General features: G+C 36.8%; 2 protein-coding genes across 6 annotated transcripts in view; both read right to left on the bottom strand.

Moving 5' to 3' along the window:
- Positions 1–1,839: 1,839 nt before the first annotated feature.
- On the bottom strand, positions 1,840–14,684 carry LOC132979231 (gastrula zinc finger protein XlCGF57.1-like). Of its 5 annotated transcripts, none has more exons than XM_061044869.1 (4): positions 13,110–13,538; positions 7,794–7,901; positions 7,116–7,614; positions 1,840–4,013 (listed from the first exon to the last, which is right to left on the bottom strand). In XM_061044869.1, the coding sequence occupies exons 3-4, from the start codon at positions 7,210–7,212 to the stop codon at positions 2,515–2,517; spliced, it is 1,596 nt and encodes a 531-aa protein (XP_060900852.1). In that variant the 5' UTR covers positions 7,213–7,614; positions 7,794–7,901; positions 13,110–13,538; the 3' UTR covers positions 1,840–2,514. The 5 variants fall into 5 exon arrangements, 4 of the variants coding, with proteins under 4 accessions (XP_060900852.1, XP_060900860.1, XP_060900836.1 ...); XM_061044877.1 differs by lacking the exon at positions 13,110–13,538 and having other exon boundaries at positions 7,116–7,215; positions 7,565–7,614; positions 7,794–8,050; XR_009674041.1 differs by lacking the exons at positions 7,116–7,614; positions 7,794–7,901; positions 13,110–13,538 and adding an exon at positions 14,375–14,684 and having other exon boundaries at positions 1,840–1,916; positions 2,011–4,013.
- LOC132979350 (gastrula zinc finger protein XlCGF57.1-like) overlaps positions 1,840–16,102 on the bottom strand; it is a 32,921-nt gene continuing 18,658 nt past the window's right edge. The window contains exon 3 of the transcript XR_009674047.1: positions 1,840–1,916. The gene's annotated coding sequence lies outside the window, so the exon portion shown is untranslated. The remainder of the gene's footprint in view (positions 1,917–16,102) is intronic.

Genomic DNA, 16,102 nt, shown 5'->3' with positions numbered 1-16,102 from the left:
TCTGTGTGTGTGTGTGTGTGTGTGTGTGTGTGTGTTAGTTAGAGGAGGAGAAAAGAGAGAGAGAAATGCGTGCCTGAAGAGGCCGGATCACAGTTCGAATCCCGCGCCACAACTCGGACCAGTGGCCGAATTCAAGTTAATACGGCTTACACTGGCCTTTCTGATCGGAAGAGTAATACCCGGTTATAACGCTGTTACGCTGAACACATACAGGACGCAGCGGTCCGAAACAACAACAAGAGTTTTAAACAGGTAAAACTCAGGACGCGACGGTCCAACAAAGATAAAAATTACAGTTTCTGCTTCAATCAATCAATTGTTAAAAACACTCTCTAAAGCTAATTCTGCCCAGACCTAATTAAGCCTCACTTGTGAGTCGCTTTGCCTGCGATTGGTGAAGGAAAAAGGAGTCCGGCGGTAAAACAGATCTTCTGTCTGTCCTGGTGTAGAGGCGTCTGATGGCGAGGGTCCCTTTCGGAAAGAGCGGCTTCGAGTTGTTGTCCGTCGAGTGGAAAGATGTCCGCTGATGTCCTTTCGTTGCAGGATGGAATAAGACCGTTATCTTTCTGATAATCTGTTATAGCCTAACGCTCTCAGAGAAACTGAGATGCGTTCACTGGACAATCCGAGCTCGGAATTTAGAACACTGCCGGCCGCGGATTACCTGCGCGCCAAAACTTAAAACAAAGGAAGATTGTTGCAGGAAACAGGAGGTGAGCTTGGGTCTCCGAGCACTTGAAGTCAGCGCGTGGAAAGAGAGAGAACAATGGAAGCCTTGGAGTTTTGTAACCTGGCCTGCTTCCTGTAGGGTCTACCTCAGGTCCCCTCCAATGAGAAAAGAGAGGTTACGGTCTCCCCCTTACTTCACACGCAGGTGTGAAGTACTGCAGGGGATTCTGGGATTAAGAGTCCTTTTAGGCCTCTTTGTGATCTCAGTGACTCACTCAAATGAGGCTTCTCACAGAGGTGCAGGCCCAAGTCCATTGTTTGCCTGTCTTAAGCCTGCATGGCCCAACTGTAGCATGTCCTGTTATTCACCCAAAAAGGGGGTGAATAACTTTACTATAGCTAACGGAAGCTCACCACCCATTAGTTAACTAGACTACTCTTTCCTAGAACTAAGTGAGAGCTCACTCCCTACCAGCTGCTAGTCTACTCTTTCCTAGTATGTATAGCTATGTAAAATTACTCTGCTAACACCCTTTGGAGGTCAGAGGACTTGTTATAATCACAGCCCTAGGATTATCTGCCTAACATTCATTTCTAGAATAATTAGATTCAAGAATAACCCCTGGTATAGGACTCTAGATTACCCCACCGGAGAGGGAATAACTGTAACCTCTCCCCACTAGGATGTTAGGTGTGTATGAGGTGTGTAGTAAAAGTCAGTAGAAGTGTGCCGTGGTGTGACTGCTCAAGCTTACCTTCCGAGGTTCACGGGGTCCTTAAGGGAGACTCCGGTCTTTGTGGTGTGAATAATTTCAGTCAGAAAATGATTTCAAAAAGTTTCTGAAAATTTATTGAAAAACTTGAAATGATATTCCAAATGCAAATACAAAACAGTAAAAGTAAAAATATAAAAATGTAAAAACAAAAACAAAACACAAAGAACAAAATCTAAACCCGAATGTCGACACTTGAGGTTTTAAAAGATCTTGGTCTCAGAGACCCAAAATGGGGATTCAAAAGTCAGAGTGACATGGAGTCCTTTAGAAAAGTAAAAAAGAACCCCGATCAGCTTTTCCACTGCGTTTTTATAGCCAGACGGTCTCTTTTTTCCAACATTCTGTAAAACCTCAACAATGAATATTTGCAGAAACGAGATACATCCACAGTTGATACCAAGTTCATATGTGGTTTTGATGTCAAAGCATACAAGGTAACACAGGTGATACTAAGTTCATATGTGGTTTTAGCTTGATGACCGTGAACCAGGCAGATACGCAGAAACACTATACACCTACGATTTCGTATGTGGTTTTGCTCAAAGTCTGGTACACTTATCCTGACCTCACAGGTGCGTAGGTACCGCGGGTGTGTGTAGGATTGAAAGGAAATATAAAAGCCAAAAACCAAAAGTCGTAGCGACAATATGACATATGAAAGAATATGATGAAAAGATTAAGTGATAACAAAAGTAAATATATGAAGTAAATGATAAATTGATTAAATGATAATAAAAGAAAAAGTAAATATATGATGAAAACAAATTCAACAAATGCATAACTCTTTCTGATCTTTCAACAATATAAAGACTTTAAATTCAAACGTCATAGCTGATCCCAACTTACTGGTTCAAATGTCAGCAACAAAACATCAATGTCAAAAAAGTACAGACAGATTTCTGTGAATAGAATTGTCTTATATCCCTTTATAACAACAGTTATACATCTGTTAGTCAATACATACTTATGAATACACATTAGTGATGTTGTTAACTTGGAATCCTTTTGATCAGTTTTACCATTGCACAGGATTAGCATTTCTCTCCTGGGTGAATCATCATGTGTCTGGTCAGATTTCCTCTTTTGGTAAAACTTTTACTGCAAACAACTTCAGAAGGTCATCTGTGTGAATCATCATGTGTCTGGTCAGATATCTCTTAGAACCAAACCTTTTACCACACTCAGAGCAGCTGAAGGGTTTCTCTCCTGTATGAACTAACATGTGATACGTCAGATGTTGTCTCAGTGAAAAGCTTTTACTGCAAACAGAGCAGCTGAAAGCTTTCTCTCCTGTATGAACTAACATGTGTCTGGTCAGATGTACTCTTCGGGTAAAGCTTTTACTGCAAACAGAGCAGCTGAAAGCTTTCTCTCCTGTATGAACTAACATGTGTCTGGTCAGATGTACTCTTCGGGTAAAGCTTTTACTGCAAACAGAGCAGCTGAAAGCTTTCTCTCCTGTATGAACTAACATGTGTTTGGTTAGACTTCCTCTTTGGGTAAAGCTTTTACTGCAAACAGAGCAGCTGAAGGGTTTCTCTCCTGTATGAACTAACATGTGTCTGGTCAGATGTACTCTTAGGGTAAAGTTTTTATTGCAAATAGAGCATCTAAAAGGTTTCTCTCCTGTATGAACTAACAAGTGTGTGGTCAGATGTTCTCTTTGGGTAAAGCTTTTACTGCAAACAGAGCAGCTGAAGGGTTTCTCTCCTGTATGAACTAACATGTGTGTGGTCAGACTTCCTCTTCGGGTAAAGCTTTTACTGCAAACAGAGCAGCTGAAGGGTTTCTCTCCTGTATGAAATAACATGTGTGTGGTCAGACTTCCTCTTTGGGTAAAACCTTTACTGCAAACAGAGCAGCTGAAGGGTTTCTCTCCAGTATGAACTAACATGTGTCTGGTCAGACTTTGTCTATGAGTAAAGCTTTTACTGCAAACAGAGCAGCTGAAGGCTTTCTCTCCTGTGTGAATCATCATGTGTTTGGTTAGATTTCCTCTTAGGGTAAAGCTTTTACTGCAAACAGAGCAGCTGAAGGCTTTCTCTCCGGTGTGAACTGACATGTGTCTGGTCAGGTGGCCTTTATGGTTAAATATTTTACCACACTCCAAGCACCTGTGTGGTCTCTTACCAGTCTTTAGTTTCTTAATTTTCAGGTTTAATTCTGACAGATCTTCTCTTGTCTCTTGCCAATCATCACTGTCATCAGTCTCAGGTTCATAAGAGTCTTCAGTCTCGACCTCAGTCTCTGGTTGTAAACGTCTCTCTGGATCTGAGTCTCTCTCTGGTTCTGCTCCTGTTTCCATCTGTTCAGTTTGTCTCTGATGAAGCTGTGAGGACTGAGGTTTCTCTTCATCATCTTCACTCTTCACAGAAACAGGAGTGAAGGGGAACTTGGTGGTATCAGCCTCCTCCAGTCCTTGAAGCTGTTCTTCCTCCTGACTGATCCACAGTTCCTCATGTTCTTCTTTAATGTGTTGGGGCTTAGTGTCCTCCTGGTCCAGAATGTGGCTCCACTCCTGCTGCTCAGGTGGAAGCTCTTCTTTACTCACCAACAGCTGCTGGACATCTGCAGGACACAGTAAACAAACATTAACGGTACTTAAACTGCTTTTTAAATATTAATAAGGGCTGTCAAATGATTTTATTTTTAAAGGCTGAAAATCAATAGTTCACTAGAATTGATCACATTTTAATCATGTTTGGAATTCACTTATTTTGAATTTAAAAAACATTTTTAATGCTTTTATTTTGTAATGCCTTAAGCTTAGGTTACTTTACTTCCTTTTTGAATACAAACCTACCTTTATTTTGAAAGAAAATAAGGAACTTGTCTAAGACTGTGAAGATTGACGTTTCTCATCATCATCATTAAGTCCTGGAGAGCGGGCAGCAAAGGTTCGAATCCGACCTGTGGCTCCTTTCCAAAACGTTGAATATGATCAGACAGTATGTTGAACAGAAAGGCTGGCATTATGTAAATGAGCTATGTGCTGCTGATCACTTCCTGATTATGTCAGATACTACCTCTTCACACACCTGCTGAGCTAGCTCAATCTTTAGGAAAGAATAAGATATGTGTCCAACAGAGAGTTTTTTGCAATTAAATTGCGGAAGCAAGCGAAAATTGCAACACTAGTTGCAATTTTTTTCAATATAAAAAGCTTTTTGTTATTAAACTATGTTCTTACAGACACTTTGATGTAGGGATGTAACGATTCACTCAACTCACGATATGATTCACGAGACTGGGTTCAAGATACGATTCTTTCACGATTTATTTTACAAATTGAGACTGAAGAAACATTTGCGATAACTGAAAAAGAGAGAGACATGCCCAGAAAAGTCTGAAGTAAGCTAAGCGGCCTACTTTATTTTCTGATGGTTCTTAAGGACTTTTTATTATTGTGCACACCCAGGCCTCCACTGGTGAAAGTGTGCTCACCTGTGTGTGCGCACAAGTGTCTGTGTGTGTGTTTAAACCAGTGGGCGCGCACTGTAGCTGTTCCCACTCAACGTTCTTGAAGCCAAAATACGCCGCTTACGGGCGCTTCCATCTTGCGATTTTGACGTCATTTGGAGCCAGAGTCTGCGCAGTAGGGTCCGGGGGGAGGAGCCCTGGTAACACGCCCCGTCCATTTAGCGTACTGCCCTGATGACTTACGCAGCCCAGCTACGCTGAAAGCGCTCCGCCGGTCTACGATGAAGAAATGTGTAAGTACAACAAACCACCGTATTCAAAGTCTAATATTTAAACACACTGTGTTTTAAAAAATCTATTTTGATCATTATTGAAAATACGTGGGCTGCTGGGTCCTCTGTTTTTAACGAAATCTTTCTATATTTAAGCTAGGTTAGCACCACAGACCGTAGGCTACAGGTGGTAAGATATGTTGTATTCTGTTAGAAACTGATAGTCTGCAATGTGATTCATGTCTGCTTTTCTAATATATTTAAGTTAAAATCACATGTTAAAAGTTATATATCCTGTGCTCTTTATTTAAGTTTCATAAGAGTATTGTAAAAACAAGCTATTGTTAACAATACAGTCTTCTAAAATTAAAATCACACTGAGTCATACACCAGCTAAATGTTAAATAGAAAGGTGATGTTTTCTTTTCCATTTTACAATCAACAGAAACTAAAAATGATTCATTTCAACCTTCATCTGCACACCTGTTACAGAGGTCAGGCTGGGGTCACATAGTCTGAAGGAACCTCCTCCTTCTTTCACCTGTGCCAGACGCCCTGCTCATCCACTGTGGTAGAAATGACCTTACACCAGCAGCTCTCCCAGATGAAGAGTCCTCTCTGCCATCACCCAGAGGAGCTGATCAACGTCTGCACAACTGAAGAAGGTGGACAGAGTCTGGTGCTTTGTCACAGTGAACAGTGAGAAGGTGGACAGAGTCTGGAGCTTTGTGACAGTGAACAGTGAGAAGGTGGACAGAGTCTGGAGCTTTGTAACAGTGAACAGTGAGAAGGTGGACAGAGTCTGGAGCTTTGTTACAGTGAACAGTGAGAAGGTGGACAGAGTCTGGAGCTTTGTTACAGTGAACAGTGAGAAGGTGGACAGAGTCTGGAGCTTTGTTACAGTGAACAGTGAGAAGGTGGACAGAGTCTGGAGCTTTGTTACAGTGAACAGTGAGAAGGTGGACAGAGTCTGGAGCTTTGTTACAGTGAACAGTGAGAAGGTGGACAGAGTCTGGAGCTTTGTTACAGTGAACAGTGAGAAGGTGGACAGAGTCTGGAGCTTTGTTACAGTGAGAAGGTGGACAGAGTCTGGAGCTTTGTTACAGTGAGAAGGTGGACAGAGTCTGGAGCTTTGTGACAGTGAACAGTGAGAAGGTGGACAGAGTCTGGAGCTTTGTTACAGTGAACAGTGAGAAGGTGGACAGAGTCTGGAGCTTTGTGACAGTGAACAGTGAGAAGGTGGACAGAGTCTGGAGCTTTGTGACAGTGAACAGTGAGAAGGTGGACAGAGTCTGGAGCTTTGTTACAGTGAACAGTGAGAAGGCTACCATAGTCTTCCTCAGATAAAACACAGAGATCCTGGTCAATATTCAATGGTGCTATTTTTCTCTCCATGATGTTGCCCTGTGTTTGAAAGGCCAGATGCTGGAGGGTTGTGTTGGATTTGCTTTTCCATCATATTTTAACAGTAAAACAATCATCCAGGATCTTTGTTAAATTATTTTTTATACTTTCTCCTATGTCCCAGCAGTTCGACCTGATGGTCTCCCTTACTTATTTTCCACATGGTTCATGAAGCCAGATGTTGTTTATTGAAGTTTTTTTTTTCATAAAATGTTTCAATAAACTTTTTTTAAATCTGAATTGACTGTCTCTGATTAACTGGAGCACTACAAAGTGTTGGTCACAGTAAAATAATTTAGCAGTTAAGTTTATAGCTCACATTTTAAAAGGCCTTGAACTGACATTAATTTCTTCTTGACCAACAACAGCTAAGACAACAGCAAAGCTAACAGACGAGCTCAGCTTGTCACAGCCAGGCTCGTCTGAGATAAATGGCCTTCAAACTTATTTAATATTAAACATTTAAAACCAATAAGCATAACAAGATACACATGAGATTCCATTTCCATTTATTCAATCACAGACTTGTCAAACAGTCTGGCATGTTGTGCTGCTGTTTTCAAGAGTTAATAACTGAAGAGAAGAACTCCATGGAGAGAGGACAGGAAACGCTCAGGGGACGAGTCCTCCATGTTGTCAGGGGTTGTTGATGGATCTGAATCTGAGGGCATCTTCTGTAATAAAGAAAAACAATCATGGAGTTAAATGTAAAGTATAATGAATTTTACTGTGATGTTTATGCCTCAGACCTGAAATCAGATCTGTCCTCAGGTTCTGCTAAACTTCAGCTTCTAAAGTTTGTTTTTAAGACAGGAGAACTATTTAAGAGGAAAAACAAAATATATAATAAGACAGGATGAATCCATTAATATGATCAGCTTTATGAATTTATGTTTTAAGACAAAAGTGTTCCTGCCACTTTCTATTGAAGATTATTTTAAACTGTCATCACATGGGCCAGCCTGATGAATTAAACTAATGTTAAATATTCTCATATAATCAGATTTGTGTGCAGAACCTCACCGGAGCTGGAATCAGAGTCTGGACTGCTGTTTCCTTTAAGCACTGATTTCCTTGAAGACAGAAAGAAGAACAAGTTAAACATGAACTTCTTGCAGAACCACAGAGGCTGTTAAAATCTTCTGCTAGTCTTCCTTACATTTTAAGAAGGATTATAAATTGTTACTAAAATTACTTTGATGCTGATAGCGGTTACAATAACACGGTCCAATCATATGAGAGACAATTTTACCTTTGAGTCCTATGTGAAGGCGTTCTCTTCAGAATCAGCGCTGCAAAGACAAGATGATGGCGTCCACCTTCACAACGTGCTGCTTCAGTCTGGCTGCATCATGGTCACCTACAGGAACACCACAGAAATGCAATCAAAGTACTTCACTGTATTTATCAGAGGATGTACTGTATGCAAAGTAGATTTTTAGCTGTAATTCCTCAAAAAGATTTGAGACTGCTTTGTTATTTGAGAGGTTAAAATTTAAGTCTAAAACTAAAAAGTTATAACAAACAATATGATAATGAAATAACCAAAAGAGCATTTTAAATAGAAATGAATCTTGTTTAACAGAAATAGTGTTAAAAACAAGAAAGTTATTATATAACAAAGCAAGAAGAGTATTGAACAAATTCTGAATAAGCTGAACTAAAGTCACAACAAATCAACTGTAAACTATTGAATTGACTCCTGGTAGAGTGCTGAAGTCTTTAATATTAACTAAAGTAAATTAACACTAAAGTCAACCTGCTGAAGTCTTTAATATTAACTAAAGTAAATTAACACTAAAGTCAACCTGTTGAAGTCTTAAATATTAACTAAAGTAAATTAACATTAAAGTCAACCTGCTGAAGTCTTTAATATTAACTAAAGTAAATTAACATTAAAGTCAACCTGCTGAAGTCTTTAATATTAACTAAAGTAAATTAACACTAAAGTCAACCTGTTGAAGTCTTAAATATTAACTAAAGTAAATTAACATTAAAGTCAACCTGCTGAAGTCTTTAATATTAACTAAAGTAAATTAACACTAAAGTCAACCTGTTGAAGTCTTAAATATTAACTAAAGTAAATTAACACTAAAGTCAACCTGTTGAAGTCTTAAATATTAACTAAAGTAAATTAACACTAAAGTCAACCTGTTGAAGTCTTAAATATTAACTAAAGTAAATTAACACTAAAGTCAACCTGCTGAAGTCTTTAATATTAACTAAAGTAAATTAACACTAAAGTCAACCTGTTGAAGTCTTTAATATTAACTAAAGTAAATTAACATTAAAGTCAACCTGTTGAAGTCTTTAATATTAACTAAAGTAAATTAACACTAAAGTCAACCTGTTGAAGTCTTAAATATTAACTAAAGTAAATTAACACTAAAGTCAACCTGTTGAAGTCTTAAATATTAACTAAAGTAAATTAACATTAAAGTCAACCTGTTGAAGTCTTTAATATTAACTAAAGTAAATTAACACTAAAGTCAACCTGTTGAAGTCTTTAATATTAACTAAAGTAAATTAACACTAAAGTCAACCTGTTGAAGTCTTTAATATTAACTAAAGTAAATTAACATTAAAGTCAACCTGTTGAAGTCTTAAATATTAACTAAAGTAAATTAACACTAAAGTCAACCTGTTGAAGTCTTTAATATTAACTAAAGTAAATTAACATTAAAGTCAACCTGTTGAAGTCTTTAATATTAACTAAAGTAAATTAACATTAAAGTCAACCTGCTGAAGTCTTTAATATTAACTAAAGTAAATTAACACTAAAGTCAACCTGTTGAAGTCTTAAATATTAACTAAAGTAAATTAACACTAAAGTCAACCTGTTGAAGTCTTTAATATTAACTAAAGTAAATTAACACTAAAGTCAACCTGTTGAAGTCTTTAATATTAACTAAAGTAAATTAACATTAAAGTCAACCTGTTGAAGTCTTAAATATTAACTAAAGTAAATTAACACTAAAGTCAACCTGTTGAAGTCTTTAATATTAACTAAAGTAAATTAACATTAAAGTCAACCTGTTGAAGTCTTTAATATTAACTAAAGTAAATTAACATTAAAGTCAACCTGTTGAAGTCTTAAATATTAACTAAAGTAAATTAACACTAAAGTCAACCTGTTGAAGTCTTTAATATTAACTAAAGTAAATTAACATTAAAGTCAACCTGTTGAAGTCTTTAATATTAACTAAAGTAAATTAACACTAAAGTCAACCTGTTGAAGTCTTTAATATTAACTAAAGTAAATTAACACTAAAGTCAACCTGTTGAAGTCTTTAATATTAACTAAAGTAAATTAACACTAAAGTCAACCTGTTGAAGTCTTTAATATTAACTAAAGTAAATTAACACTAAAGTCAACCTGTTGAAGTCTTTAATATTAACTAAAGTAAATTAACATTAAAGTCAACCTGTTGAAGTCTTTAATATTAACTAAAGTAAATTAACACTAAAGTCAACCTGTTGAAGTCTTAAATATTAACTAAAGTAAATTAACATTAAAGTCAACCTGTTGAAGTCTTTAATATTAACTAAAGTAAATTAACATTAAAGTCAACCTGTTGAAGTCTTAAATATTAACTAAAGTAAATTAACACTAAAGTCAACCTGTTGAAGTCTTAAATATTAACTAAAGTAAATTAACACTAAAGTCAACCTGTTGAAGTCTTTAATATTAACTAAAGTAAATTAACACTAAAGTCAACCTGTTGAAGTCTTTAATATTAACTAAAGTAAATTAACATTAAAGTCAACCTGTTGAAGTCTTAAATATTAACTAAAGTAAATTAACACTAAAGTCAACCTGTTGAAGTCTTAAATATTAACTAAAGTAAATTAACACTAAAGTCAACCTGTTGAAGTCTTTAATATTAACTAAAGTAAATTAACACTAAAGTCAACCTGTTGAAGTCTTTAATATTAACTAAAGTAAATTAACATTAAAGTCAACCTGTTGAAGTCTTAAATATTAACTAAAGTAAATTAACATTAAAGTCAACCTGTTGAAGTCTTAAATATTAACTAAAGTAAATTAACACTAAAGTCAACCTGTTGAAGTCTTTAATATTAACTAAAGTAAATTAACACTAAAGTCAACCTGTTGAAGTCTTTAATATTAACTAAAGTAAATTAACATTAAAGTCAACCTGTTGAAGTCTTAAATATTAACTAAAGTAAATTAACACTAAAGTCAACCTGTTGAAGTCTTAAATATTAACTAAAGTAAATTAACACTAAAGTCAACCTGTTGAAGTCTTAGTAGAATATGATCAGCCTGTTTTGAGTCCTTGTACAAATCATGTTTGGTTCATATTACATTTCACCATCGGCTGCTGATGTTAACATGTCCGTTCTGTTTCTTTTCTTCGAACAGTTAGAGACATTATTGAACCAGATAATAACTTTAGTGTTATCTGAACACATGAAGAAATATTCTGCCTCTTCCAAATATTAATGGAAGAAAGTCGAGCCTGTTATTCTTACAGTCTGTGCACACTGAGCAGACTGAACAACTGTTAATGTTATTAATAATGCAGACCATCAGGACATATTCTACTTTACTTTAACAGACCGTAAAGTAAAGTTATATAATGCAGACCATCAGGACATATTCTATTTTACTTTAACAGACCGTAAAGTAAAGTTATATAATGCAGACCATCAGGACATATTCTATTTTACTTTAACAGACCGTAAAGTAAAGTTATATAATGTAGACCATCAGGACATATTCTATTTTACTTTAACAGACCGTAAAGTAAAGTTATATAATGTAGACCATCAGGACATATTCTATTTTACTTTAACAGACCGTAAAGTAAAGTTATATAATGCAGACCATCAGGACATATTCTATTTTACTTTAACTGACCGTAAAGTAAAGTTATATAATGCAGACCATCAGGACATATTCTATTTTACTTTAACAGACCGTAAAGTAAAGTTATATAATGCAGACCATCAGGACATATTCTATTTTACTTTAACAGACCGTAAAGTAAAGTTATATAATGCAGACCATCAGGACATATTCTATTTTACTTTAACTGACCGTAAAGTAAAGTTATATAATGCAGACCATCAGGACATATTCTATTTTACTTTAACTGACCGTAAAGTAAAGTTATATAATGCAGACCATCAGGACATATTCTATTTTACTTTAACAGACCGTAAAGTAAAGTTATATAATGCAGACCATCAGGACATATTCTATTTTACTTTAACTGACCGTAAAGTAAAGTTATATAATGCAGACCATCAGGACATATTCTATTTTACTTTAACAGACCGTAAAGTAAAGTTATATAATGCAGACCATCAGGACATATTCTATTTTACTTTAACTGACCGTAAAGTAAAGTTATATAATGCAGACCATCAGGACATATTCTATTTTACTTTAACAGACCGTAAAGTAAAGTTATATAATGCAGACCATCAGGACATATTCTATTTTACTTTAACTGACCGTAAAGTAAAGTTATATAATGCAGACCATCAGGACATATTCTATTTTACTTTAACAGACCGTAAAGTAAAGTTATATAATGCAGACCATCAGGACATATTCTATTTTACTTTAACAGACCGTAAAGTAAAGTTATATAATGCAGACCATCAGGACATATTCTATTTTACTTTAACTGACCGTAAAGTAAAGTTATATAATGCAGACCATCAGGACATATTCTATTTTACTTTAACAGACCGTAAAGTAAAGTTATATAATGCAGACCATCAGGACATATTCTATTTTACTTTAACAGACCGTAAAGTAAAGTTATATAATGCAGACCATCAGGACATATTCTATTTTACTTTAACAGACCGTAAAGTAAAGTTATATAATGCAGACCATCAGGACATATTCTATTTTACTTTAACAGACCGTAAAGTAAAGTTATATAATGCAGACCATCAGGACATATTCTATTTTACTTTAACAGACCGTAAAGTAAAGTTATATAATGCAGACCATCAGGACATATTCTATTTTACTTTAACTGACCGTAAAGTAAAGTTATATAATGCAGACCATCAGGACATATTCTATTTTACTTTAACAGACCGTAAAGTAAAGTTATATAATGCAGACCATCAGGACATATTCTATTTTACTTTAACAGACCGTAAAGTAAAGTTATATAATGCAGACCATCAGGACATATTCTATTTTACTTTAACAGACCGTAAAGTAAAGTTATATAATGCAGACCATCAGGACATATTCTATTTTACTTTAACAGACCGTAAAGTAAAGTTATTGTCGGTGATGTGCAACTATATGCTGAATTTGACTACAGATCTGATCGTTCATTAATATGAATCTCGAGCACAGTTAAGTTGTAGTATCATGAAGCACAGGCAGCATAGTTTATCAGGATTCCCCCCGATTCTTTACTGAAATAAAAAGAGAAATAATTTCCGTGACAGCCAGCTATCAGTAACATATGACTGACACCATAACGTTAGCTCCGTTAGCCTACTTCAGTGTTAGCTAGCTAGCGTAACAACATTACCCCCGAACAGCACATTAAACATTTCAACTTACCAAGTTAACGCAGATATCCTTAAATCCCACAGGTTGGTTAGATGTGTTTACAGCAGAACAACTCATTCAGTCAGTCCAGGAGAGACAAACACGGAGTGGAAATGTTCAATGGCGTCTCGGCTTTCCTTCGCTATGTAGATTTGCTATTCACAAACAGAGCTACGCAAGATCGGCGGCTGTCAATCATCGTCAAATATGACGTAAAATCCATTTTTTCAACCTGAAATAACTTATTTAAAACAAACTTCACAGAAAAAGGAGCACTTGAACACAATGTAGGGTGATAATAACTAATGATCACAGCAGAGTTTAGGTTTGACCCACATCCCGTCTGTTATCACTGAGGAGGCGGAGTTTATGACCTATACTGCAGCCAGTCAGCAGGGGGAGCTCTACAAATAAAAGCTTCACTCCACCAGGGACCTTGTCCCGTCCATTATTTTTACAATCTATGAGTTCAACTGTTAATACCTGTACTGTCACTTTAAGAGGTCGCAGTGTGCGTGACGTCATGTGTTGTGCTTCTCTCAGTCCGCGCTAAGCTCACTGAGAGAAGGTAGGGATAGTTTGCTCTGCTCATGGTTTAGCACTATTTCTTGTTATAGACAATGTAAAATGCAGCAGTTTGCAATTGGAGGTTACTCTTTAAGTTGGTGAACATGCAGAAGAGTTGTGTTTTAAATGTAGACTTGTAAATGAACTTTATGAAGTTTATTAGCAGACACATGTTTCCAAGTGCTACAGGGTTTCCCTTGTGTTTATCTGCTAACAGGGACTGGAGACCCGCGTGTGTGTGAGAGAGAGACTGCATGTTACTGAGACTTTTGTATTTCTTTTTGACTTGTGCAGATGCAGCAGCCAGCACGGTTCACAATAAATGAGTAACCAGTAGCAGTTTGTGGTCCGAGTACTTCTTCTTTCAACACAACAACAGAACACAACGCAGATATCACGACCTGTAACAGATGTGCATCCAGTGAAGTTTAGAACTTCAGCAGGACAGGCACACCCGTTACACTAGTATAGTGTCTAGTCTTTTGTCTGGCTTTTATTTTGAAGGGTTTTCTTTTAGTCCAGTGTCACATGGGTCCGCACGACTCGCTTCTTGTTTACTCTGAGTAGTCCTTTATTTCTGCAGCATTGAACTCAACTACTTTAGCTATGTTAGCTAGCATCACTGAGTGTTGCTGTATCTGTACCTAGAGTGTCCACTTTTCCAGTTAGCTGGTTTATAGTGTTCAGGACTTCGTTCATTCCTTCCCTACCTTCCTCTGACCCAGTGTCCTTCTTTTTAGTTGCTGGTGGGTTCTTCGCTGGAGAGAAAGGCTCTTTTCTTTTGGAGCTCTCGGTAGAGACCTCCATCTTAGCATCATCATGACCGTAAATCTCCGAGCTACTGCGGGCTGAAGAGAGCTTCTTGTTCGTCTTCATGCTGCAATTTCCGGAGCACTGTATGGTTAAAGCGTCGGTATGATGTATTAGAGATTCATACGATCACATAGAATTGAGGTGGATTTTAAAGTATGTGTAAAATTAGGACAAAAAGACGGAGCTCAGAAAATACGCTGCACCCGGTCCGCCATCTTACCGGAAGTCAGAAGAAGAAATAGAGGATGTTGCGTTTATTTCTGGTTGTTTCTTTGCACGTGTGTCTAGCCCTTTTTCAAACCGGCCACTACACCCTCTCCCTACCCACTACACCCTCTCCCTACCCACTACCCCTCCGTTTGCGCGTCCCCGCGGAGGGTCTGCCATATTAAGTCCGTCCCAAACCAACTAGCGGGGAGTGGTAGTGGGTTATAAAACCCTCCACCAGCGAGTCTGCACCGATGCCGACTTTCGGATCTCGTGCAACGCCTATTGTGTCCGGTCGTCATGGAGACAGCAACCTGTGAGTTCAAACATTTAATATCATCATACAGACGTTAACAACTTCAAATGTGTACTGAGGATCAAATATATGTTATTTAAAATGTTTTATATTTACAGGGACTGTTGTTAAAAACAAAAGAATATTCAATCATGTTGCAGACAACTTTTCACTGTCAATATTTATTTATTATTTTTCTACTTTTGATGTCTTTGTGAAATCTCAATTCAACAATAAAAAATACACTTTGTGCTGCTCTGATGTTCAACAATAGTCTCCTTGTCTTTGCATTAATTTAGGACACCCTGTTCTATGAAATTACAATAAATTAACTTAAATTATAAATTACAATAAACAATGTAGGCTCAGTCTAATAGTTTTATTATAAGTCTACACTAATATAACTAAAGAAGAAGAAGAAGAATAATCTAGGCTACATAAAGATTTTTACAGAATGCATTAGCCACAAAAAAAAAGCTGTTCCCGCAAGATACCGCTGAGTAACCATGGTAACACACAGTTCCTGTAAGATACCGCTGAGTAACCATGGTAACACACAGTTCCTGTAAGATACCGCTGAGTAACCATGGTAACTCACAGTTCCTGTAAGATACCGCTGAGTAACCATGGTAACACACAGTTCCTGTTTCCGTGTGAGAGAGTGAAGTTTGTCCCAAAGCCTGCCGCTGTATTTCTACCTACACCTCGATGAAGGAGACTTCACTCAGCTGAGAGTGTGACTTCTAACGGAGTGCACTCCGTCACGGAGGGGGAGGGTGTAGGGTTTGGTTTGAAGAAGGGCCGTAGACTAGAGTGGAATATAAATGACCCAGTAGTCTGTTGTTAGTGTGTATTTTAATTTGAAATTTATTTCTTAAGGTTTGTGATAACTTCCTGTTAGTTACAGCGAAAAGACGGATGCTTTTATTTTGAAAGGAAAGGTGCAGGAAGTGAAGGGAAAAGTAACGTCGCAGAGAACAGTAAAACCTGCTTACATGTGTTTCAAACATTAAGTATTACAGTCATTTCTTTTATTAAGCACCCCGCTGTTTGAGGCACGAGCTTTGTATTTATTTTGTTTCACATGCACATTGATAAGAAGGTACTTCAAAGTCGTATTTTG

Source organism: Labrus mixtus, chromosome 1 (genome assembly GCF_963584025.1).
Source record: "Labrus mixtus chromosome 1, fLabMix1.1, whole genome shotgun sequence".
Lineage (NCBI taxonomy): Eukaryota > Metazoa > Chordata > Actinopteri > Labriformes > Labridae > Labrus > Labrus mixtus.
This window is presented reverse-complemented; position numbering and strand designations above follow the sequence as displayed.